The 26,359-nt window shown below is 41.5% G+C and overlaps 1 protein-coding gene across 5 annotated transcripts in view; it reads left to right on the top strand.

The window, feature by feature from the left end:
• The window catches only part of TP73 (tumor protein p73), a 139,327-nt gene that overhangs the window by 49,031 nt on the left and 63,937 nt on the right, over positions 1-26,359 (top strand). For all 5 annotated transcript variants that reach the window (XM_040429963.1, XM_040429949.1, XM_040429959.1 and 2 more), the window contains exon 4: positions 26,092-26,337. In XM_040429963.1, coding sequence (XP_040285897.1) covers positions 26,092-26,337 — 246 coding nt within the window. The remainder of the gene's footprint in view (positions 1-26,091; positions 26,338-26,359) is intronic.

Raw genomic sequence — 26,359 nt, 5'->3', positions numbered from 1 at the left:
TGACAAGATGGCCAGCGGTTCATCCGTGCAGATCTGTGTGTCCGCTTTTTGGCCTCCGCGTGTCATCTGTTTTTCACGTATGCTGCTAGGTTGAAAATTTATTTCTAAAGCAACTCCTGCCAACGATCTCTAAAAACCACGGACCAAACATGGATGACATGTGTGTTGTGTCCGTGGTTTTCATGGACCCAGAGACTATAATGAGGGATCCGTAATCACGGACAAAAACAGGGCATGCTTCCGTGGTGTCACCCTCGGTACGTGGAAAATCGCTGATGTGTAAACACATTAAAGTCAGTTGGTATGTGAGTGATTCAAATACGTGTGAAAGAGGTCTAAGGTGGACAACCTGGAATTGAGTACAAATATGAAGGATTCCACTTTTAATGATTTTAGTCCAGCATTGACAGTAATCGTACCATATTTGTTATTGTCATTAAAGGGGTTATCCGAGACTAACAAATGCACCCCATATGCCCGAGCCCCTCACACTGAATCTACTTACCTGGATCCCCGCGCCACTCCTGGTCCCCGCACCGCCGCAGCTGCTTCTCCCTGTGCTCCCATCAGGTGTCGGGGAGCAGCCAATGGCAGGTGGTGACAGGGACGAGCCTTCCTAGCGACACCAGATGTTTTCTTCCGCTGCGGTGCAGGGACTAGGAGCGGCACAGGTAAGTAGATTCAGTGTGAGGAGCCCGGGCATACGGGGGCGCATTTGTTAGTCTTGGATAACCCCTTTAATAATGGTCCAACTGGTTCTCCTTTCCTGCTCCTTGCTGTGCCCCATGTAAGATTGTACTTATGCAGGGCACAGACTCCCCTAGTACATCCTCTACTTCCTGGCAAATTTGCGATTCTAGAATGTAGGAAAGTTGGATGACAAAGATGTGGGAGCCGTGGTCAGGGTCACATTGGTTGTTATCCAGCTTTCCTAGAGACAGAGATAATGGCTGCATAGGTTTTTCGGCAGCTTGATACAAGAGGGAGACTCACGGACTTACATCTCCCGGCATTTCAGTAAGTTTAGAGAGAATGCTTTTTAAGGGTACATAAGTAAATATTACACGCAGGGCAGGACTCTGTCCGAGCATGAACATGGTTGGCACAGATTTCCGCTCAGTTGTACAGTAATTCTAAAATACTTGAGAGAGGTTTGTGCCCTAACATGTAGACCTGGCACTCTGACATGTACAGCCATAGAACGCCATACAGCCTCCGTACCGACTTGCTGGGAACTGAATGTGAACATGTTCATTACATTTTTGCTGGCTTGTTTAATTTTAAGAATTTACTTTATGATGCCTTTCAAAAAAAGTAGTAGAATATGTTTTCCCTTGAGGTCATTTGGTTGGGAAGGCTCCTACATGATATATGTCCACCATTGCTGACTCCTGAATGGCAATTCTGCCCACTTTTGCAATGAAACATCCCTCAACTATCATATTGCTGAGGAGTGACCCCACCGAGAGCTATAGTTGTACCTATGTTGGATGCCACTTGCGATATGTGCTTGGGAGAGAAATGGCTTTATAGCTGAGGAGCAGAATTCCCATTCAGTCCAGGAAAGCTGGATGACACTTCTGGTGGCCCTTGATAACCACAACACAGTCAAAATATAATAGTATGTATTAAATTTAATAATATTATAAGTTTAATAACATAAATTTGACCCATATGACGACATTGATTTGTGTCTTTGGTCAACTCTCGGGTGCAGGCTTTTGCTGTGAGGGCGTTGTCACCTCCCCTGGCATGTAACTGGAGCAGCTTCCTCTCACTGCTTGGCTTCCTAACTCCTTGAAGGCTTTGTTGTTACTACCAGCAAACGTAATGCAGAAGGATCAGGTGGAGGGCGCAATAGTAATTATAGGCCAAGCCAAGCTTTTGATGGTGGCTTTATCACACCCTCAGCTGTGACATTCTTACTGTGATGCCATACAAGGGATTTAATGACTAAAGGCTGCCAAGATGGTAAGGAAGTACAGGCATTATATAGTACAGGCATTATTTATCGCTGATGTTTCATAGTTGTGCATGGACCATTCACACTATGGGGTCCTTTGCAAAAAAATACTATTTAATTTTTAAAACAAAAATAGTATATAGGAGGAATAAACAGAAGTATGCACAAACATGCATATAATGCAACATAAGACTGGACTGAGCTGTCTGCAACAGGTTTCTTAAAGCAATACTCTGGTTAAAACTGATCCACTGTGTTATGCCTAGTGCAGCCCTAAGGGCTCAGCACATGACACAAGATTTAACAAACACCAAACAGTCCATGTCATGCATCAGTCCCTTATGTCCTGCTCTTATATATACGGCAAAACATACGCCCCCACCAGACAAGACCATATCCTGCCCTAGCACTTGAATTTTATGACATTTGTTCCCCTCTTTTCACAAACCATAAGCAATAGAATTAGTTATAAGAAGAACATTACTAACTAGAAAAGCTACAATTTCTGGGGAAATTGTGTGGTGTTCTTGCCTCCACCAGTAGTCTACAACTGGAGTGGGCGGAGTAACTGGGTGGAGTGGCTTGAGTAACTGTGGAAAGGTTGAACTGGGCAGAGTAACTGTATGGAGTGTTTGGAGTGAGTAAAGATAGTAAACATTACACTAACCAATTCATTGATCCAATTAAAAAAGTGCACATGGCAAGCTTGATAGAGTGAGAAATGCATTTCAACTTTTATTTATTTATAAAGCACATTTAATTGCAATGTTGTTGCCCAAAGTGCTTCACAGTTACATTAAAACATACATTTAAAAAAACATTAGCAGCCGATTTGTGTAGGTGGGCTTGAAAATGAGGGAGTGGTGGCAGTTTAGAAATCATGTCCTGATTTTTCAGCTCACACTCTAGCTTTTGTCACTCTGCTGGCTGCTCACACACCTGGGTTCCTATGGCAACTCACTCTACAGCAAGGGCAGAGAAGAGCGGTTAAAAACAAACTGCTCCAACTTGCTCACTTCTCTGGCGGTTGCTATCTTCAAACGGTTGTAGTTTAAAAATTATAAATCCTACACCGAAGAGCTTTATATTGTGAGAATCACAAGACCCAGACCTACATTTTGATGCATAGTATGAAATATTAAAAATGAAGGCACAGTCGCAGTTTAGAAATTGCCCTTCAAATTTGAGGTGGGTGGCTAGAGTGGAGTTTCAATGAATGTCAATGGGCGGCGTGAGTTGCAAGCAAATGGTCATATTGTGAAAACTATCAGGACTATGGTTTAGCCGTATTTTTCAGCTCACACTCTAGCTTTTGTCAGCTCCGACTCTAGTTTTGAACATTCCGCCATTCATTCGTATGGGACCAATTTCGCCACAAAAACGCCAATATTTCAAGAAACCATTTGGTATATTACTGTCTATGTAGTGTAAAAATTGTGGGAGGAGTTAGGGTGGTAAATTTGGCTATAATAATAAGAATATATATGTGAGATAACAGTAAGTGGTCTTGCCATGCAAGAACACTTAATTATTAGATATATACAGGTGAAACTCGAAAAATTTGAATATCGTGCAAAGTTTATTTATTTCAGTAATGCAACTTAAAAGGTGAAACTAACATATGAGATAGACTCATTAAATGCAAAGCGAGATATTTCAAGACTTTATTTGTTATAATTCTGATGATTATGGCTTACAGCTTATGAAACCCCAAAGTCTCAATTTTGAGGTCCCCTTTGCTCAGGGGGTATGGATTAATTAGCTGACTAGAGTGTGACACTTTGAGCCTAGAATATTGAACCTTTTCACATAATTCTAATTTTAAGCTGCATTAATGCAGATCCTTTTAATTTGCATTACTGAAATAAATGGACTTTTGCAAGATATTCTAATTTTTCGAGTTTCACCTGTAGATAGACAGACAGACAGTGATTACAGCCTCCAGTCTTCTTGAGTATGATGCCACAAGGTTTGCACATCTAGGTTTGGGGATTTTATGCCATTCTTTTCTGCAGATCCTCTCAAGCTGTACCAGGTTGGATGAGGATCATCGATGGACAGACATTTTCAGGTCTCTCCAGAGATGTTTGATTGGGTTCAAGTCAGGGCTCTGGCAGGGCCACTAGAGGACATTTACACAATTGTCCCTAAGTCATTCCTGTGTTTTCTTGGCTGTGTGCTTAGGGTAATTGTCTTGTTGGAAGGTGGACTTCAGCCCAGTCTGAGTTTTATTCTGCTTTCCCTCAACCCTAACCAGTCTCCCTGTCCCAGCCACTTAAAAACACATCCAAAGCATGATGCTGCCACCACCATGGTTGATGTAGAGATGGTATTGGGTAGTGCCTGGTTTCCTCTAGATATGACCTTCGAATTAAATCTTGTTTTCATCAGTCCTGGGAATCTTGTTTGTCACAGTCTGAGCACCCTTTGCTTTTTGCAAACTTTCATGTGTCTTTTACGAAAGAGAGGTTCTTTCTGGCCACTGCATTGGTGCTGCATTTATAGTTGACCTTCTGGAAGATTCTCCCATCTGCGCACAGGATCTTTGGAGCTCAGCCAGAGTGACCATTGTGTTCTTGGTCACCTCTCTTACCAAGGCCCTTTTCCCTGATTACTTAGTTTGGCTGGGAAGCCAGCTTTAGGAAGAGTCCTAGTTGTTCCAAACTTATTACATTTAAGTATTATGGAGGCCGCTGTGCTCTTAGCAACTTTCAGTGTAGCAGGAATTGTTTGTACTCTTCTTCAGATCTGTGTCTCCACACCATCCTGTCTCTGATCTCTACAGGCAGTTCTTTCCTCCTTATGGCTGGGTTTTTGTTCTGATATGGATTGTCTGCTGTAAGGCCTTATATAGACAGGGGATGTCTTTCTGAATTATGTCCAGTCAACTGAATTTAGCACATGTGGACTCAAATCAAGATGTAGAAATATCTCAAAGATGATCAAGAGTAATGGGAGGCCCCCAGAGCTAAATTTCAAGTGTCATAGCAAAAGATCTGAATACTTATGTCTACCTGAAATTTGAATTTCTCCTTTTTAATAAACTTGCAAACATTTCTATTATTCTGGGGTAATGAGTGCAGATTGAGGAGAGAAAACTTTATTTTTATTTTAGCACGAGGCTGCAACATAACAGAATCTAAATACAAAAGAATTAAAGGAAAATGGAGGTGAAATTTAAAAATTTCACTTTTTCTTTGCAAATTTTCCATTTGAATATTTTTTTCCTGTAACACAGCTAGGGTTAACAACAAAAAAAAACTCAATATGTATTACCCTTATTCTGCAGTTTACATAAACCCCTCATATGTGATGATAAACTGCTGTATCGGCACACGTCAGGTTTCAGAAGGGAAGGAGCGTCATATGGTTTATGGAGGGGAAGATACTCCATTTTTTAAACTACACCCCTCAAAGTATTTATTAAAGTATATAGTAAACATTTTGACCCTACAGGTGTTTTGCAAAAAATGCTCAGCAGACAGTAAGAAGTGAAAATTGCAATTTTTACACAGAGATGTCATCTCACTTCTCAATATGTTGTTCCCACTGTATGTCAGTGTGAAAAGCAAGCTTTCTTATTATTAGGGCTCATGCACACAACCGTAGCCTGTATTGTGGTCCGCAAATTGCGGATCCACAAAACACGGATACCAGCCGTGTGCGATCTGCATTTTGTGGAATGGAATGTCCGCCTCATAATAGAACTTGTCCGTAATGCGGAGAAGAATAGGATATGTTTTATATTTTTGCGCATACCAGGGAACTGACATATGGATGTGGACAGCACATGGTGTGCTGTCCGCATCTTTTGCAGTGAATGGGTCTCCATCCGACCCACAAAAAATGTGGATAAGATGTGGACAAAAAATACATTTTGGTGTATGAGCCCTTATGTTGTGCTTCATGGTTTTAGAAACACCCTATGTCACTGACATCCCCGCGACAGGTGGCAGGAGATCGGTGAGACTGGCAACACGTGGTTTGATCTGACAGCTTTTCCTTGTGGATCAATAGGCATCTGTGTTGTTTCTGGTAATGGCCACACCCCTTGCCTCAGGTGTTGCTAATGTGGTCATTTAACCTTCCTTATTTATTGTTGCTTCTCCCACAATGCTGTGCGGTTTATAGCTTCAGTTTCATTTATGGATTGCTGGTGTGTGGATCTTGGCGGAGTTCCTGGTGCTTCCATTGCTCCTTTGAAGTTAAGTCTTTCCTTTTCCTTTTGTATTTCGTTTGGGTTCTGTGTGTTGCATTTCCCTATTGTTTGTATTAGGCCTGAGGGAGACTCCTGTTCGTCCTTCCTTTTGAAGGAACAGGTAAATCTCGTCACTGCCATTAGTACCAGGATCCTATAGGGCTAGATAGGACTCTAGGTATTCCTGTGTATGAACACACCTACCTCTGGGGTCTGTTCATACTGATGGTCAGTCAGGATTTTAGTTAGGGTTTTACTAGGAGGTGTCCATCTTCCTTCCTTAGTTCTCAGGCCTGATTCCCTGTTCCCCCCTTCCCTCTTGCTCGGTGTGATGTTTCCCTCCCACACCGAAGCGTGACACCCTACATGTGACCCTATTGTTTTGCCTGAACTTATGAGAGGGCTCAGGGGTAAAGGAGTGCCATGCACATTTGAGGCCAAAGATGGTGATTTACGCAGGTTGTGCTGACAGCTTTAGAGGCTCTGGGGTGAAATAATAAAAGGAACTCCCGAGAAGTAACCCCATTTTGGAAACTCCACCCATCTAGGTATAAAGGGGTGGATTGAGCATTTTGACACCACAGGTATTTTCAAGAAATTAATGCGCAAACGACTGTGCAAAATGAAAATTGCAGGTTTTCCACAGATATGGCATTTCAGTGCCCAATATATTGTGTCCACGTTGTGCCATCTGAAACGCACTGTGCCATTGTTAGACGGGCTCTACTGGGTACTGAATTGCCATGAATGTGGAGGTAAACTTCTGTTCGGTTACGCTGCAGGTTTTAGAAGGGAAAGGCCACCTTTTGGCTTTTGCAGCGCAGATTTTGATGGATTGGTTACGGACACCATGTTGCTTTTGAACAGCCTCTGAGTGCCAGTACAGCTTTTCTTTGACAACCATTTATTTTTCTCTAGACAAAGCTGTACGAGGGCTTTCTTTTGCGGGATGAGTTGCCATTGTTCTATTTTGGGGCACATATGACATTATTTCTCATTTTGGGAAGCAGGATAAAGAAAAGGCAGCAATTCTGCCATTGCTTTTTAGGTTTTGTTATTGCGTCGTACACCATGAAGGAAAAATCACGTCATCTTTATTCTGCTGTCAGTACGATTACAGAGATACCAATTTTATATAGTTTTTATTAATGTTTTTCCACTTTTACACAAATCATTTTTGAAAAAAAAAATTATGTTTTTGCATCGCCATTTTCCAAGAGCTAAATTTAATTTTAATTTTTCTGGTGATAGTCTTGTATGAGGGCTCAGGATGAGGTGACATTTTTATTGATATAATTTTGGGGTACAAAACATTTTTGATCGTTTTATATTATTTTAGTTTCAAAAATGGTTTTATTGAAGGATTGTACAGAATCTGGAGAACATAACCAAAGACAGTGCCATAAGGAAAGGTGGCAGTTAAACAAAGTACAGAACAAAAAAAAGAAAAAGAAAACAACAGCAAGCACAAAAAGAGATATCCTTAGGAGAACATAGCTTTGGGGTTATTGTAAGCAAGCATAAATGGCATAGTTTCTACGAATATTTTTTGCAGCGTGCACCTGATGGGGTAGATAATGTGATATTAACATACAGCAGGTCATTACAGACACGGCAATATTAAATATGCTTTTGTGTCGCCTTTTTCTGTGAGACATTTTAAACATGTTTCTGGTGATGGTCTTGTGTGAGTTTTTTGCAGGATGAGGTACCATTATCTTTTGTACCATTTTGGGTACATATGACTATTTGATCATTTGATATTACGGTTTTTGTGAGGCCAGGTGTCAAAAAAATGGTTGTGCTGGCAAATTTGTTTTACGGCATTCACCTGATAGGTTAGTTCATGTGATATTTTTTTAGAGCCAGTTGTTTTTTTTAAAATCTTTTTTCTTTTGTTTTTTTTTGCTAGTATATGGCATGAGAGAATAAAGGTACACTTTTTTTTCATTTGAAACTATTATTTTTGTCCCACTACGGGGCTTTAACTTTTGGAGGTCCCTTTTTCAATACACACTGCATTCCACAGCATTGGAACTTTCAGTTTCACACTGACAGTTCACCTATGAGACCCAGACATTGCATCACCGGGAGGCGACAGGGTGAAAGAAGGAGCACCCTCCCTCTCTAAACTCCTTACATGTGGCGGTCAGCATTGGCCATGGCATCTAAGAGGTTAATCCGCTGGGATCGTAGTTTTCAGAGATGCTGGTGAATACAGCCAGGCCCCTTCCCATGATTGTGTAGGAACAGCGCCTGTGCCAGCCTGGTCCCTGCACCGTAATAGTACAGGGGTGATCCTTAAAGGAAATGCGTTACCAAAAATGTTTTCTACCAGTTAAAACTAGAAAGTAACACATATCCATTTTTTCTAATCTGTTTTTATTTTCTGATTGCATATTTTTTTATATACTCTTTTCTGAACATAATTGTGGGGGTGGCCATCTTGCCTTAGCTGTTCTTAACAGCATTTACACAGCATTATAAAAAATTGCTTTACGGCAAACCCCGAAGTCCATAGACACAATGGACAGGAGGGGACCTCATTGACTTCTATGGGGGAGTTTTCTAGACATGCTCTGTGACCTGTGAAGAGGTCATTGTACAAGGAAAGAATAGATAAGCTGTGACAATCACCTGTTCTGAATGGTGGATCCTGTCTTATCTGTCATTCTAATCCTGCTTTTAATGATATTACCTCTGTGTATAGATAAGCAGGTAACTGCAGTAAAGTGACTGCGATTATTAGGCTTAGGGCCCTATTACAAGGGCAAATAGAGCAGACAATTGTCGGGAGGGAGGTGATGCATCGGGTAATCAGCGGCAGTACACTGCCAGATGATTGCTAAAAATCTTTCATACGAATGCTCTTTAGCGATCACCTTAACAATATTTTGCCCGTGTAATACGGCCTTTAGTGGCCAGCGCGAAAACTGCAGAATTTTATGTTTTTTGTTCAAATATAGATATTGACATGGAAAATAAAAATAACATTATCAAAAATTCTTTCAAAATATGTTAAACATAAAAACACGATTTAAACAATGTCATTTTCTGATGACACATTTCCTTTAACTCCATTTCGACTTTGCGTATATGTACGGCGGAGGTCTGGAAGGGGTTAAGCTATAGAGCTGCTTTCTCTCAACCTGGCCGTCCTATGTAGGGGGAAGGTCCTATTGTCAGCACCTTCACCCTGCAGAACTGCTACAGGAAAAGAAAGTCCCAGGTGACCACAGTTAGGCACAGCAGATCATCAGTGTGAGGAATACACCAAACAGCTCCTTATATCTCAGCTTCCTAGACCACTGTGCATGTGATAAGAGGTGGTCGGGGAGGAGGGTCGAATATTGGGGTCAACTACATCCCCAACTGATCTCTTTAGGTCTTGACTGGTGGTAAACTTTATCGACACCCATTATATTCTAATGCAAAAATTTCAAAATTCACTCTTTTTTTTTTTTTAAATGGTGCAAGGCTTTTCCGCATTGGTACAAGCATTTTATTTCTGCCTTTATAGTTTACTAAAGTCTTTAATGCCTCAGCAAATGCAGAATGTCAACAGATTAATACTTTGTTAACCCAGAGAATAAGCCAGCGGACTTCGAGTGTTATGAAGTTAAACTCTGTGTCCCCGTAATCTTGGCTTGGAGATGAGTCCTATTGATGTTACCTTAACGATGGAAACAAGTAACCAACTACTGAACCTTCTGTCGTTAACAGTTCTTTTTCTGTCATCCCTAGCATCTTGAGTTGTAGTTTGACTTGTAGGACATGTGATATCGCTGTGCAGAATCCAGCCTTACATCAGTAAAATACATTGTTTTCAGCAATATTAAAAAAATAAATAAAATAGACTCCCCTCTGTGAGTCCATGGTATAGTCCAATACAACACTGGGCAAGCCTGGGCCTGCCTGGTGGTTTAATGAATAGTCATGAGGAAAAGGGGTGGACTCAAGTTTGTTGTTGGATGCAGCTAGTTGACAGAACCAAGGGAGATGAAAAAAAGAAAAAGAAAAAAAAACCTAACAAACTGATTTCATGTACCACAGCATCCTCTAAGACATATGCACTGTGTCGTATACCTGCACGCTGTCTACATGTTGCATTTCTTACCTATTCTCCATTGCATCCTACTGACCCCATGACTACTCTGCTGGGACAATTGCCTTCTGCATTTGTATTCCAGGAAGACTAAGATGCTGTATATAAGTGACCCCATGCAGCCATACACGGTAGGTTATTTGGGTTGTCTACCTGCATTATATATTTTTTTAAAATCCAAAAATGTTTTTTTTTCGAAATGCCTTAGAGCCTCCGCGACCGCCTTCCTCATTGTGCAGAGCGGCTTTCACACCTGTTGCCATTTAGAGTCTTCCATGCGTGAGATTAGGAAATTAGGGGCTTCTTTTGGGAACGATTTAGAGTCTGACAATCATGACAAAAGAAATAAAATAGAGTGCAAAAATATATGTACAAGTATGTACTTTACCTGTTAATAACCTTTGGGTTTGCTTGTTTTTGTTAAGATCTTATTGATTTGGGGATAGCAGAGCCATGTAATACAAATGACCTCAGCAGTAAGCACATTTTCACCCAATTTATCAAGACGGATCCTCAAAGTGAGGACAGCGACGGGAATGTCAAATGTACAGGGACGCAAAGGTCCTGAGAATGGTTTATATGTCCGTATCGGTGTATCATTCTTGTGCTGAGATTTAGAATGGAAGAGAAAAATCATGATGTACGTTCGGCTGCAAGAGTCTTGTGTTATATATTTGTAGAATAGATGTGTTTTTAGAATATAAATATGGAATACGGATACTGTTTATATTTAGGGTAAATTAATTTCTTAAGATGTTTTATATTTTTGTCACTTATTGAGAAACAACGTTTGTGCTTTAAGAATTCATAAAAAGTGTTTACTTTTTATTTAAATGATTTAAAAATGAAGAATGCAACATTATGATTTGTAGGAAATAAATTATTATTATTATCATTATTATATGTTAAATCACTAAACGTGCCATTTAACTGTACGGTAACTATTTTATATACGGTATATATATATATATCACTGAACATACAATTAACATGTAACTAATTATTTTTGTTATATGTATATATTATATATTTAATGACAATTATTCTAAGCATTTTCTTTTTTACAAAAAAATGACTTAGTTTTGCTCTTTGTTTACATGCTTTTTTATATATATATATTTTTTACAATTCCGCCTACCATCCTGGGCTCAGATCTGTCTCCTATACACCTGTCAGACACAGCTGTTTCTTGTACCTTCCACAGATGCTGCACCTTACTGTAACTGCTGTACACCTCCACCCATCAGTGTCTCTTGGGTGCCCTCACTGGGAGGGATGAGATTTAGCCTCTTACTTGTCCATTAAAACAAAATATGAAAAAAAAAGTTGACCTAAATGAACTAAGATAGTACGATACCTCCTCTTAGTGGTCACATAAAATCTTGTGTAGCCAACATTAAAGGGGTATTTCCATCTTAGACATTTATGGCATATCTACAGAATATGCGTTCAATAGGTGCGGGTCTCACCTCTTGTCAATGTTGTGAATGGAGAAGTGACTGAGAGGTTGTTTTTTTTGTCTTATTTTAATGGGCGGTAAGAACCTGCAATGGGATGTGGTCTCTCATGGTGCTGAAATATTAGGTTACATGAAAAACATTTAAAGGGGATAGAGAAAACAGAGCGTTCTGCCCGGATGATTGCATGTGGTGGTGTCAAGCAGCACCTGAAAGTGCCCTTATTTTTATCTTTATCTTTGCCTCCCGTCGTCTAAGTCCATCACTAATAATTATTAATATTATTGTTACATACTATATAAATCATTTTACTGAAACTATTGTAAAAGAAGAACAAAATACACAAAATACATTCTTGTTACGCTCAATTTCTAGCAGAATTCAGCCTTACATATTTAAATTTCATTTTCACCTAAAAATAGTTATAAATAAGCAGTTCTCATTTTGTATAATTTGCCAGAATCCATGGCAGGATTAAATAGTCATAAACTGGAAGCTATCACTGACTAAGAGCTTATGGTTTCTATCAGTTATTAGGCCGGGTGTAGGCAACACACCATTGTTTTGTGGCCAGTGGGTTAAGACTGAGCAGCACTGCTGCGGTTAGCCGCCATTGTGACTGTGATGTGACTGTTGGATGACAGCTGTTTGACACAGAAATCAATAGAAAGTCTGACTTTCAGCATTCCGATAAGGTTGAGAAAATGTTAAAACTGACACAAGAGTTGCGCTTCTGAAATTTTTGTCATTGTATAGCAGATATACCAGATCCTGGCATTCAAGTGGCATAAGGTATTTTAATACCAGCATAGCTGGGATATCTTTGCCCCTTACACAGTGTTTTGACTTGTTGTCAGTATATCCTAATGATACAAAAACCAGTAACTTTTTGGTTTCAGAAGGAATCTGTTTAGAAAAAGTTTGCCTGCTAGGGATGTGTTACGTGAATGGAGTAATTGTCTTTTGACTCCCATTAGGAGATACGTATTGACACAGCTAATAACATTAATTCTTGTGGTCGACAAGAATGTAGATTAATGTGTTTGAACAATCCAAATTTCAGACGCCTGCTTGCAGGAACAACTCATGAGGATTATGTAGAGTAAGACTCAGGACACATGCATGTACGCCTCCTCCTTCAATCCTTATTTAGGGTTCTGAGATAATAAAGGGCAACTCTAGTTTAGTGCTTCTTTATGGAATATATTTAGACACTTTTTTAAGGGAATCTTTCAGATCTGTTATGCTGCTCTCACCAGGTAGTGATGCTGATTTCAGTGGTGTGTCACTTACATGTTAAATGGGTTTTCGAGCGTTATCTTCATGATACATCATCAATGTCAGATTGGTGGGGGTCTGACTCCAGCTTGCTGATCGGCTGTTGGGAAGAGTAGTAGCACCTGGTAGGTGAATGACATTGAGCTTCCATACCAAGCACAGCCGCTACAGAATGCACGTCACTAAGCCTGGTATACTATGAAGTGGTTGTGAGGCTCTTCCAACCGCTGGTCAGCAGCGGTGCCAGAAGTCAGACCGATCTGATATTGATGACCTATACTGTGGCTGCTGCTCCTCTTACTGATTTTTAACTAGTCCTACCAGACAGGGGATGTTCTTGGAGAATGGCCAAAGTTGTACCTATCCAGAAGAAGGGTAGGAGAGAAGAAGCTGGAAACTACAGACCAGCTAGCTTGACCTTAAAGGGGCTCTCCGGGAATTAAGAAAATGAAAATACTTAAAAATTACTTTATGATAAATATATTCCCAAATACCTTTCATTAGTTATAATGGCTCCTTTTGTCTAGGGAGCAATCATTAGGAGAAATAAAATGGCCGCCATCCTATTAGTACACACAAAACCTGTCCTAATCATACAGGAGGACAAGTTACTTCACAACACTGAGCTAAAGAGCCGCTTCATCCTCCTCTCTGCTCTGTTTGTCAGGGATTATGAATACCTGAATACAGATGAATCTCTGGGAATGCAGATGATGAAGGAGACATGAGAGGAGGGTGAGGTGTGGATAATGAGCAGCAGCACTTGTATGCAGTCTCCAGTACACAGCCCCACATTACCACAATCTGTCCTGTCCATCCTCTCTGTATTAAATTCCCCAGAGATACAGCTAAAGTTTTTATCAGCTGTATTCAGGATCATAATCCCTGACCAGTAGGGCAGAGAGGAGGATGAGACAGCTCTTTACCTCAGTGCTGCGAGGTAACTTGTGATTAGGACAGGTTTTGTGTGTACTAATAGGATGGCAGACATTTTGTTTCCCCTGATGAATGCTCCCCAGACAAAATGCGGAATTATAATAGTAGTAAAATAATAGAAACAATCCTAAACAAGACGATAGCTGACCACCTAAAAAACAGCAACTGGTTGGATCTAAAACAGCATGGCTTCACCTACAGCAGATCACGTCAAATTAATCTTTTTGATTTCTTCGACTATGTCACAAAAGTGTTGGACAAAGGTGTATTACTGTACAGCGGTGGGACGAAGCGCACGGCGTCATAGCAACCAATGACCCTGTGCGCTCGTGCACTCAGCAGGACAGGTTTTCACGGACCGTGGTCGACGTATGTGTGAATGAGGCCTTAATTGTCAGCAGTTTGCAATGAAGGTCCAGATGGTTGTTACCAGTTAGGGGTGTGTCCCTGCACAGGTTGACACTGGCAGCACTGACTAGATAGCATCAGACTGTGCAGGAACACAACCCCAACTGGTAACACTCATCTAGTAACATAGTACATAAGGCCGAAAAAAGACATTTGTCCATCCAGTTCGGCCTGTTTTCCTGCAAGTTGATCCAGAGGAAGGCAAAAAAAAAAAACCCTGTGAGGTAGAAGCCAATTTTCCCCACTTTAGGGGAATAAAAAATTCCTTCCCGATTCCAATCAGGCAATCAGAATTACTCCCTGGATCAACGACCCCTCTCTAGTAGCTATAGCCTGTAATATTATTACGCTCCAGAAATATCCAGGCCCCTCTTAAATTCCTTTATTGTACTCACCATCACCACCTCCTCAGGCAGAGAGTTCCATAGTCTCACTGCTCTTACCGTAAAGAATCCTCTTCTAGGTTTGTGTACAAACCTTCTTTCCTCCAAACGCAGAGGATGTCCCCTCGTCACAGTCACAGTCCTGGGGATAAATAGATGATGGGACAGATCTCTGTACTGCCCCCTGATATATTTATACATAGTAATTAGATCTCCCCTCAGTCGTCTTTTTTCTAAAGTGAATAACCCTAATTTTGATAATCTTTCAGGGTTCTGTAGTTGCCCCATTCCAGTTATTACTTTAGTTGCCCTCCTCTGGACGCTCTCCAGCTCTGCTATGTCTGCCTTGTTCACAGGAGCCCAGAACTGTATACAGTACTCCATGTGTGGTCTGACTAGCGATTTGTAAAGTGGTAGGACTATGTTCTTATCACGGGCATCTATGCCCCTTCTGATGCAACCCATTATCTTATTGGCCTTGGCAGCAGCTGCCTGACACTGGTTTTTGCAGCTTAGTTTGCTGTTTATTAAAATTCCTAGATCCTTTTCCATGTCAGTGTTACTGAGTGTTTTACCATTTAGTATGTACGGGTGACTTGCATTATTCCTTCCCATGTGCATAACTTTACATTTGTCAATGTTAAACCTCATCTGCCACTTATCTGCCCAAGCCTCCAATCTATCCAGATCCCTCTGTAGTAGGGCCCAAAGGGGGGGTATGTGATACAGTAGGAGGTTTTGTCTGGGAAAACTGTGTAAATTACCAGTGTTCTGGACCTTCATTTCAAATGGCTGACAATTAATTCATAACTTCTAGCCGGAATAGTAAAGGATACAATATCTTGCCATCCTCCAGCAGTGACCTACTGTCTATTAGTACCTGCACTAACTAAAGAATCCTATCTTTTTTGGGGGAACACGCAAAGCTAAATATCCATTTTTAAATTGCTCTAACCTGACAGATAGCGAAAGCTTTTAAATGGCGTCCGATACTTACAAGCTGTCATTACACATTTGATCACTATACTGATAAATTGCTCAGAAAAATGTAGCCTGTGGGCTAAGGATACTTATCCCTCCCAGTCTTTGAAAGCTCAATTGAGGGATAATTAGAAAGTAAATATGGGGCAACTTTCACATGTCTGCACAGAATTCTTCCCATTTAGATAAGGGCATGACAATGATGTACTGAGGACATGTCCATGTGGATTTCATTAACTGCCATGATGAAAAATGATGGGGTTCCTACCATGCATGATCTGGCTGCATGTTAAAAGTACAGTGCATTCAAAAAGTCTTCAGACCCTTTCACTTTTCTCATTTTATATTGCAGCCTTTTGCTAAAGTAAAAATAATTCAAGTTTTTCCACATCATTCTGCACTCAGTACCCCATAATGAGAAAGTGAAAACAGAATATTCTAAATCTTTGCTAATTTATTAACAAGAAAAATACTCAGGACTTCCTCCAGTCTTCTTGGCTATGATGCCACAAGGTTTGCACACCTGGATATGGGGATTTTCTGCCATTCTTCTCTGCAGATCCTTCTCTCAAGCTCTGTCCGATTGGATGGGGACCGTTGGTGGACAGCCATTTTCAGGTCTCTCCAGTGTAACGCACCTAGTTGATCAGTTAGGATCTCAACTGCGGAAGCAATGGACATGCACTATTATCCCACTGCCCTTGTTCTTGGCTGTGGGATTCGCGGTTACTCAGTATGTACCCCAGGCGTCTCTCTCAGTCTTGGGCGGAGAGTTTGGGGTAACAAAATCATTTACCGCTATCCATCTAATTAGTTACTGCTGGAAAGGGAGGTCCCCCAGTATACAGGAGTCACAAGTTAGTATAAGCTTGTGCACAGTTCAGAGTTAGTATCTAGTATGCAATAAGTTCAGGGTTAGTATATAGCATGTCCTCAGTTTAGTATATAGTATGAAGTAGGTTCAGAACATGTCCACAGTTTAGTATATAGTATGCAGTAGGTTCAGAGCATGTCCACAGTTTAGTATATAGTATGCAGTAGGTTCAGAGCATGTCCAAAGTTTAGTATATAGTATGCAGTAGGTTCAGAGCATGTCCACAGTTTAGTATATAGTATGCAGTAGGTTCAGAGTTGGTTTGGGAGTATCGTCTCACATCAGTCAGGAACCACCCCACTCAGAGTTCCAGGACATTAATCAGAGCAGGTAACAGGCATATACTTGCGGTTAGTTGGTCCTGGCTAGGAAGCCAGCAGTGGGGAAGCCAGTGGCAAGAAGGTAGACAGTCCTTCACGCTGTTGTTAGGGATCCAGGTCTGGATATGTGGACAGAGTCCTCAGATACAGTGGAGCTAGCAGGGTGCGCACTCCATTAGTGGAACACCCTGCTTAGCACCTGTCTTCTATTTAAGGGCCGGACGGTAAGTGGGCGGAGTCACAGGACGGCCCAGCAGCCACTGCGTTCCACGCTGGAGTGCAAGCCAGCGTAACAACACAGGCGGTCACTGCGTTCCACGCTGGAATGCAAGCCAGCGTATCATCGCAGACGGCCGGTGCGTTCCACGCTGGAGCGCAAGTCAGCGTATCGTCACAGGGAGCCGCTGTGATCCAGGCTGTACTGTTACATCCAGAGATATTTGGGTTCAAGTCAGGGCTCTGGCTGTTCTACTTAAACTCAAGGACATTCACAGAGTTGTCCCTAAGCCTCTCCTGTGTTGTCTTGGCTGTGTGCTTAGGGTCATTGTCTTGTTAGAAGGAAAACCTTCAGCCCAATCTGAGGTCCAGAGCACTCTGGATGAGGTTTTCTTTAAGAATATTCCAGCGCTTTGCTCCATTCAGCTTTCCCTCAGCCCTCCAGACATGATGCTTGGATTTGAGGCCAAAAAGTTCAATCTTGGTTTCATCAGACCAAAGAATCTTGTTTCTCACAGTCTGAGAGTCTTTTACTGATGAGAGGCTTCTTTCTGGCTTTTAAGCTCAGATTGGTGAAGTGCTGCAGTAATGGTTGACCTTCTGGAAAAGTTTCTCCCATTTTCCCATAGGATATATGGAGCTCAGACAGAGACCATTGAGTTGCAATTAAATTTCCATTGAATTGCCCAATTATAGGAGCAGAAGAACAAAAATAACAGATGTGCCAGAATCATCAAATGACAGTAACAAAGATGCCCAATGGACCCTAATGATTATAAAGGCATTTTTGTTAGAAAACCCAGAATTTTATTGAACAAAATAGTGCGCGATACTAGGCCGTTTTGTCCTGCATTTTTAACAGAATCTGTGATGAAGGCCCCTTCAGACACAGATGTGAAGATAGCCTTAACAGAAAAGGACATACTAAAAATACAGGACAAGGGTTTCTTTAAGAGGATAAAAAAAAGTGGTCATACATAAGACTGACCACAGAGAGAAATACCATATACTGTACTCACACATTTGGCCAAGGAACGAAACTTGTACATATATATGTTCGAATGACTTTCATCTACTACTACACAACTACTAAAACCTCCTTAAAAGGGCTTTAATGTTTTGGATTTGACTGTTCTAAGGTCGGATGTATTCATGCTGTCTGGATATGTCACAAGCTCATTATTATCAGTTCTACCCTCAATATATTTGAAAAGCTTGGAGGACTCAACCTGTGGGATACATGAGGTAATATCCTAGAAACAATGAAAGTCCCAAGACAATAAATATAACTAAAGACAAAGCTGTAGCCTTATGGATAATGACTGGGAGATCCCAGGTGCCCTATTCCACATATTTAAAAACAGCTTGTGTTTAATGTCCTTAAATGCCTCTGCCACTGTAATTGTGTATGTTTGTTTTACGATTTGCTTTAGGTTTAAAATGTTTTCCATCTAGAAATGTAAGATTGTGTTGATATTACATACTGCAGGTGGACCTTATGTGTGCAGTATGATGTAAGTTTTAGCATTGCATGATAGTAGATGTTACATGTTGGTGGACCATGTATGGTAGATGCTATATGACAGTGGGCCATATACAGTAGATGTTACATGACGGTGAACCATATGTTTGTTGCATGACCTTAAAAGTTTGGTCATTACATGATTGTAGATGTTACATATTAGTGGACCATGTATGGTAGATGATACATGATGACATACCTTGGAGATGTGACATAATGGCAGTTCTTGCAGATGCTACATCATGACAGACCTTGTATATCTTACATAATGCATATCTTGTGGAAGATACATGATGGTGGACCTTATATTTATAGCATGATCTTGAAATTTTGGCAGTTACATGACTGTAGATGTTACATGTTAGTGGACCACATATGGCAGATGTGACATGATCACAGACTTTGTAGATGTTACATAATGGAAGATCTTGTAAATATTCCACAGATCTTATAGATGATGTATGATGGCTGATCTTGAGGATGTTACATAATGGCCAACCTTATAGATATTATATGAATTCAGATCTTGTAGATGTTGCATGATGGCAGATCTTGAAGACTTTGCTTGGATCTTTTAGATATTAAAGGATGACAGACTTTGTAGATGTTACATAATGGCAGTTCTTGTATATGTCACATGATAACAGATCTTACACGATGGAGGACCTTGTAGTTATTACATGATGACAGATCTTGTGCTTATTACATGATGGCAGATCTTGTAGATATTACACAGGTCTAATAGATGTTACATGATAGCAGATCTTGTAGATGTTATACAATGGCAGACCTCATAGATATTATATGATTTCAGATCTTGTACATGTTACACAATGGTGAAACTTTTCATCCATACAATCATGGTGGATACTGTAGCAATTGCATTCAGTACGACACATTCACTACCACACACACATACACTAGTACACACATACACACGCAGTCACTACTACACACATACATATGTGATCACATAATACAAAACAACCAGATACCACAGGTCCCTCACTGGACACAGGTGACAGTCAGGAACCATCTAGGACAACAGTGTTAATTACATTATGTATATTCACAAGGGGCCAGTCACAGGCAGATGAGCAAGTTGAATTGTCTGGCACCTCAGTCAACATAAATAATTTATCCTTGGAAAAAGTGACTAAACATTTATCTAAGCAATAATCGGATGTCTGTCTCTGAATACCAGATAAATTAGGCATTCAACCTTGTATGACATACACAGTGATAGCCACTGTGTTCATCACAGGACATATTGGAATGGATGGAATACTTTTTGAGAGAGTTTGTCCAGTTTTATGTAAATTGAGTTTAATTCTTGTAATAAGATGATCTGTAACATTCCATTCACTGACAGCAAGCAGAGATCTAGAAAATTCTGACAAGTCAAAACAAAAACTAATGATTATAGGGAACCTGTCACTGGGATTTTGTGTATAGAGCTGAGGACATGGGCTGCTAGATGGCCGCTAGCACATCCACAATACCCAGTCCCCATAGCTCTGTGTGCTTTTATTGTGTAAAAAAACCCGATTTGATACATATGCAAATTAACCTTAGATGAGTCCTGTACGTGAGATGAGTCAGGGACAGGACTCATCTCAGGTTAATTTGCATATGTATCAAATCTTTTTTTTACACAATAAAAGCACACAGAGCTATGGGGACTGGGTATTGTGGATGTGCTAGCGGTGATCTAGCAGCCCATGTCCTCAGCTCTATACACAAAATCCAGGAGACAGGTTCCCTTTAAAAGCTGCATGTACATCAGAGTCCAAAGAAAACCTTACAGTAAGAATAGGTGGATGCAGCTCACCGAATGACGCTCACTTTGTGATATCATCTGAGCAGTGCTCTGAAGGAAATTAGGCTGTGATGGACCCACCACATCAAGTCTTCCATAAAGTGAACCTTCGACAATCGCAGATAAAGCTAAACCCTTTGAAACTTGTTAATAAAAACATGGTAGCAAAAAAGTCACCTACGTGTTTTGGACAAGGATGATTGGATTCATCCGAAATGCGTAGGAATTTAATTTTTTTTGCTACCATGTTCTTGCTTTTTTAACGTTTCAATAAAGGATTACATTTTATCTGCGAGTGTCGAAGGTTCACTTTATGGATGTACATAAGAGTCCCTTTAGTGTTCAATCAGTGATCTCATTCAGTCTGAACCATGAGCGATATGAGGTCATCATGAACCAGGTGAAATGAGCCGTATAACACAGATCCTCATCTCAGCTTCTAACATTTCCAGATATATGAAACTTTCGCTTAGTCTCACTTTCTGAGGCCGAAGCTCAAAGTTAACGAGGCAGTTAGTATTTTGTAAGCCGGAGATCATTTGCAGCAGTTGAGATAAAACTTGGTTGTATGATGTCATCAGCATCACCTTCATCAGGCAGAAGAATTACATGCAGTTTTTTTCTTCCATAGTCCAGCATCCAAAATTACATGTAATGCTGCATGATCTTTAAAGCAAGAAGATAAAATTTGTGGAGTTATTATAGTTGCCGACTGTAAGATTCCTTAACTAAACCACATGTAACAGCCCCTTTATGTGGTGCTTAGAGGGGTTATCACCACCCTCCTTGTAAATACAATTCCAGCTCTGTCTAGTCGGAAATTTTCTAGCCATTTGTGTATCTGGGAAAGTAGGATGACAACCAATACGGCCATCACTATAACGCCGCATGGCTTGCTGAAACCCAGCTTCCTCCCATTCCTGAATGGCAGATCTTCCTAGTTTATATGATCACCGTGTTGAGCTCTCCTGGGGCAGCTGGTTCTTATCTTGTCTTCCCTCTATAATTGAATGGGCATAGTCATGTTACTTGGATGCCCATGATATGCAAACTCTCAGTTACAGTAGTTTTCTTCTGTCTGTCTAAAAGACTCAAAAAAATCCACATTTTCTGTTTACCAGCTATTACTCTGCTGATCCTACAAAAAATGCTATTCCCTCTGATACTAGGGGATTAGGACTGATGGGTCATTAAACAGTCAATCTATTCCCTTATTTGCCCTTTACCTTCACTTCTGTGTCTACATCCCCATAGGCACTTACACTAATAAACAAAGTGCACTCACCCATAATCCATCGTCATTGCCTGTCAATGTAATGCTTAGAACACACATTATTCTGGGCAGGTAACCCAATCTCATTGATGTCTGAAGACCCTTGGTGTGACTATTCTCCTTGTCACGGCCACATCATGGGAAAGAATGTGTCCTGTTCAAAAACAAACACATTGTAGGCACTTTACATTTACTTAACAGAGGTTAGTAGGCATCATCTTTAGTTACTCACATAGGGGTGGTTTCTTGAGCAAGGACCATCAAAGCTTACTAGAATAAAGGGACCGCAGTGGGGGTGTAAAGCACCCTACTCATTTGCATTTTTTTTTACAATTTCTGCTTATTGAGAACAACAGCTCTTCCCCCAAATTATTTGTGTTGGATATTCCACTTAAGGCCTCATGCACACGACCGTTGTGTGTTTTGCAGTCCGCAAATTGCGGATCCGCAAAACACGGATGGCACGGACAACCATTGATATAACTGCCTATTCTTGTCTGCAAAACAGGCAAGAATAGGACAGGTTATATTTTTTTTGCAGACCACGGAACGGAGCAACGGATGCGGACAGCAACACAACGGTCGTGTGCATGAGGCCTAAATGGTGGCTTGAGACTTCTGTAACCTGCAAAACTCCAACACAGATCTTATTGAGAAGGGTTATGTGCTTCAACGATGCCTTAAAATACAGAGCCATTAGTTCTTCTGAAGACAAGAAGAATTCTTCGACCAGTTCTAAATTAGGGCACAATACCATATACTGGTGATCCCCATAGCTCTATTGAGAATATCTTCTGCTATGTTGAAATCATATATCAAAAGGTCAGTAAAATGGTTATTTCAGTCACCAGCATCCATTACATATTTGGGGCAACATTTCACCAATATAGGGGTTTATTTTTTTTTTGCAGAGTTTTTGAATAAATGGTGAAGCAACTCCCTTTACCACTACCAGTACATATCAACCTGACCTTGCATGGTCCATTTCAGCCCATGCATGTTTCCCCTACATTGCAGTCAAGATCCTAAAGCTATTGCCCTTCCGTCCAACAATGCCCTGGTACGTAAAAAAGAATCATCATTACAGGATTGCGTTCTCATCTGGACTGATTCATTTTGGCATTGTCATTTCCCTTTGTACCATGCTCTGCCTTATTTTCTTGCTGTGTTAAAAATGATGTACTGTACTGTCTGTTGCATGCCTGCCTGTTGTTTTTCTGTATTTCTTAGGCCCCTTTCACACGGGCGAGTATTCCGCGCGGATACGATGCGTGAGGTGAACGCATTGCACCCGCTCTGAATACCGACCCATTCATTTCTATGGGGCTGTTCACACGAGCGGTGATTTTCACGCATCACTTGTGCGTTGCGTGAAAATCGCAGCATGCTCTATATTCTGCGTTTTTCACGCAACGCAGGCCCCAGAGAAGTGAATGGGGTTGCGTGTAAATCGCAAGCATCCGCAAGCAAGTGCGGATGCGGTGCGATTTTCACGCACGGTTGCTAGGAGACGATCGGGATGAAGACCCGATCATTATTATTTTCCCTTATAACATGGTTATAAGGGAAAATAATAGCATTCTGAATACAGAATGCATAGTAAAATAGGGCTGGAGGGGTTACAAAAAAAATAAAAAATTATTTAACTCACCTTAGTCCACTTGATCGCATCTCCTTGTGTCTCCTTTGTTGAATAGGACCTGTGGTGAGCATTAAATACAGTTACAGGACCTTTGATGACGTCACTCCGGTCATCACATGGTACGTCACATGATCTTTTACCATGGTGATGGATCATGTGATGACCGGAGTGACGTCATCAAAGGTCCTGTAACTGTATTTAATGCTCACCACAGGTCCTATTCAACAAAGGAGACAGAAGTAGATGCCGGGCCGCGATCAAGTGGACTAAGGTGAGTTAAATTATTATTATTATTTTTTTTAACCCCTCCAGCGCTGTTTTACTTATAACCATGTTATAAGGGAAAATAATACAATCTACAGAACACTGATCCCAAGGGGTTTGGGTACCAAACATGCGCGATTTTTCTCACGCGAGTGCAAAACACATTACAATGTTTTGCACTCGCGTGGAAAAATCGCGGGTGTTCCCGCAACGCACCCGCACATTTTCCCGCAACGCCCGTGTGAAACCAGCCTTAATATAAAGAAGGATGTATGTATGTTCCGCGATCACTCAAAAACGAAACATCGATTTCAACGAAACTTGGTATACACATCCCTTTCTACTTGGAAAGAAATCTTGTGGGGGTCTCAGCTCTCTAGCACGTACCGTTACTGAGATATTCCCAAAAAATGCAAATATGGCACATCGCATGACCTACATTAGCCAATAGAAGCCTGCAGGTCTTTCTCTTCATATCCCAACTGCCATACACACGGTCACATTTCCCTTATGAGCCAATAGAAGCTCGCAGGTCCTTAGTCTTCACATACACACAGTTTTACACCAGGTTTCCATAACAACCCAGCCATTTTTCTTCACTGCTGCAGGTCAGCTTTAAAGGGGCAGGGAGCTGTGGATGACACTGTTAAGGGAGCGGAGTGCTGTGGAGGTGACAGTTCAGGGGGCAGGTAGGGTGGCCATTTAGGCCACCCTCAAAAGATGGACTTAAAAACCCTGCCCCCAGGTCCCACTACACCACACCCCCTCCCACTCCGCAGCCGATGGGGATTGAAAAAATGAAGGTAAAATCAACTTCTGTCAGCTGCAGGGGATCGAGGGAGGGTGACTTTCTCCCTGCAGCTCAGGCTCACACAGCACAGTGCTGCTGTCTGAGAGTGAGCTGTTCAAAAGAATATTCCTGTGTCCGTCCAGGCTCTGCACCGGACGGAGGACAGGGAGTCCAAAAGCCGGACCACTGGCCACCCTAGGGGCAGGCTGCTGTCGAGGTCACAGTTAAGGGGACGGTCCGCTAAGGAGGTCAGTGTTAAGGAGCAGTTTGCTGTAGAGGCCACTGTTAGAGGACTTTTCACCAGAATAAAACCTCTAAACTAACTATACAGACGTGTAGAGCGGCGCCCAGGGATCACCCTGCACTTACTGTTATCCCCGGGCGCCGCTGCGTTCTCCGGTTATAGCCTCCGGTATCTTCATAGTTAGGCTCCACCCAGGGGAACCTGCCGGCGTCTCATTCTTCCATGCTGTAGCGCTGGCCAATCGCAGCGCTCAGCTCATAGCCTGAGAGAAAAAAAAATCTCTCAGGCTATGAGCTGAGCGCTGCGATTGGCCAGCGCTACAGCATAGGAGAAAGAGACGGCGTCAGGTTTCCATTGGTGGAGCCTAACTATGAAGATACCGGAGGCTATAACCGGAGAACGGAGCGGCGCCCGGGGATAACAGTAAGTGCAGGGAGATCCCTGGGCGCCTGTATAGTTAGTTTAGAGGTTTTATTATGGTGAAAGGTCCTCTTTAAGGCGGTGAGGTATTGTGGAAATCACTGTTAAGGAGAAGAGGTACTGTGGAGGTCACTAATGAAGGGGCGGCCGCGGTGGAGGTCACTGTTAAAGGGGCAGGGTCCTTCTGCTAGTTTCTTATAAAAGTGAATAAAAACAAGATTAAAAAAAGCTTCATCTATGAGCTGTAGTACAAAAAAGCTAAAAGAGTGAATCTTTCTCTGGAGGACTCAGCATACCATTACATGGACAGTGCACTAATTAATATACGCACAATGTAATGCTTCATTTCACCTATGGGGGCACTGCAGGGTAACTGAACACTTGCTGTAGGGTTCCGTTACAGAATAAACTGATCGCTGTGGGTCCACATAGTGGGACGTCCTGTGATCTGCTTACTGTTAGTGCACGCTTCTAAGAAACAAGGTTTAGAAAACATGGTCAGCACCAGTGAGGAACCTAAACTTGTGAGCATGCCCAAATGTTGGCCATTAGTTGTTACCTGGAATCTGTTACCTTTTAGGAAACCAAGACAACACCTGAATGGGATACTAAACACTCATGGACTTACATATCTGGGTAATTTTAGATGTTAAGGAGTAAAAATGGTTCTGTAAATTTTTTTATGATGCATTTTGTATATTCTTTCCCAGTCTTTTGACTCTCTGCAGCTCACACTGAGTAGCACTGAGGTATTCCTTTACTAAGAGGGTGCTCACAACAAAACCTGTCACTCTATCCCCCTACAAGTGTTGACCTGTTATCAAAAAGCTTAAAAAAAAAAAACACCCTCAGGAAATTGTTTGAATGACTCCAAAGCGAACAAGTCCTTTAAGAGTCCTGTAACAAGATCCCTCCAGTGCTAAGGTGCCGCTGATGCTTCAGTCCCTCTTACCTGTGTGTTCTTTTTTTCCCTCCTCCCCTTTTCTCCCTGTCTGCAGTCTCAATTCAGTTTGCTGAATAACACCATGGATCAGAGTATCGGAAGCAGAGCAGCCTCCACCAGTCCGTACAACCCCGACCACAACTCGAATGTCCCCACACATTCCCCCTACTCCCAGCCCAGCTCCACGTTTGATGCCATGTCTCCAGCACCGGTCATCCCATCCAACACCGACTACCCAGGACCTCATAACTTTGAAGTGACGTTCCAGCAATCCAGCACGGCTAAGTCAGCGACGTGGACTGTGAGTTACCCATCTTCTTCAG

The sequence above is a fragment of the Bufo bufo genome, chromosome 1 (assembly GCF_905171765.1).
Source record: "Bufo bufo chromosome 1, aBufBuf1.1, whole genome shotgun sequence".
In the NCBI taxonomy this organism is placed as follows: Eukaryota; Metazoa; Chordata; class Amphibia; order Anura; family Bufonidae; genus Bufo; species Bufo bufo.
Note: the sequence above shows the minus strand (reverse complement) of the source record. Positions and strands in the feature narration are given on the sequence as shown.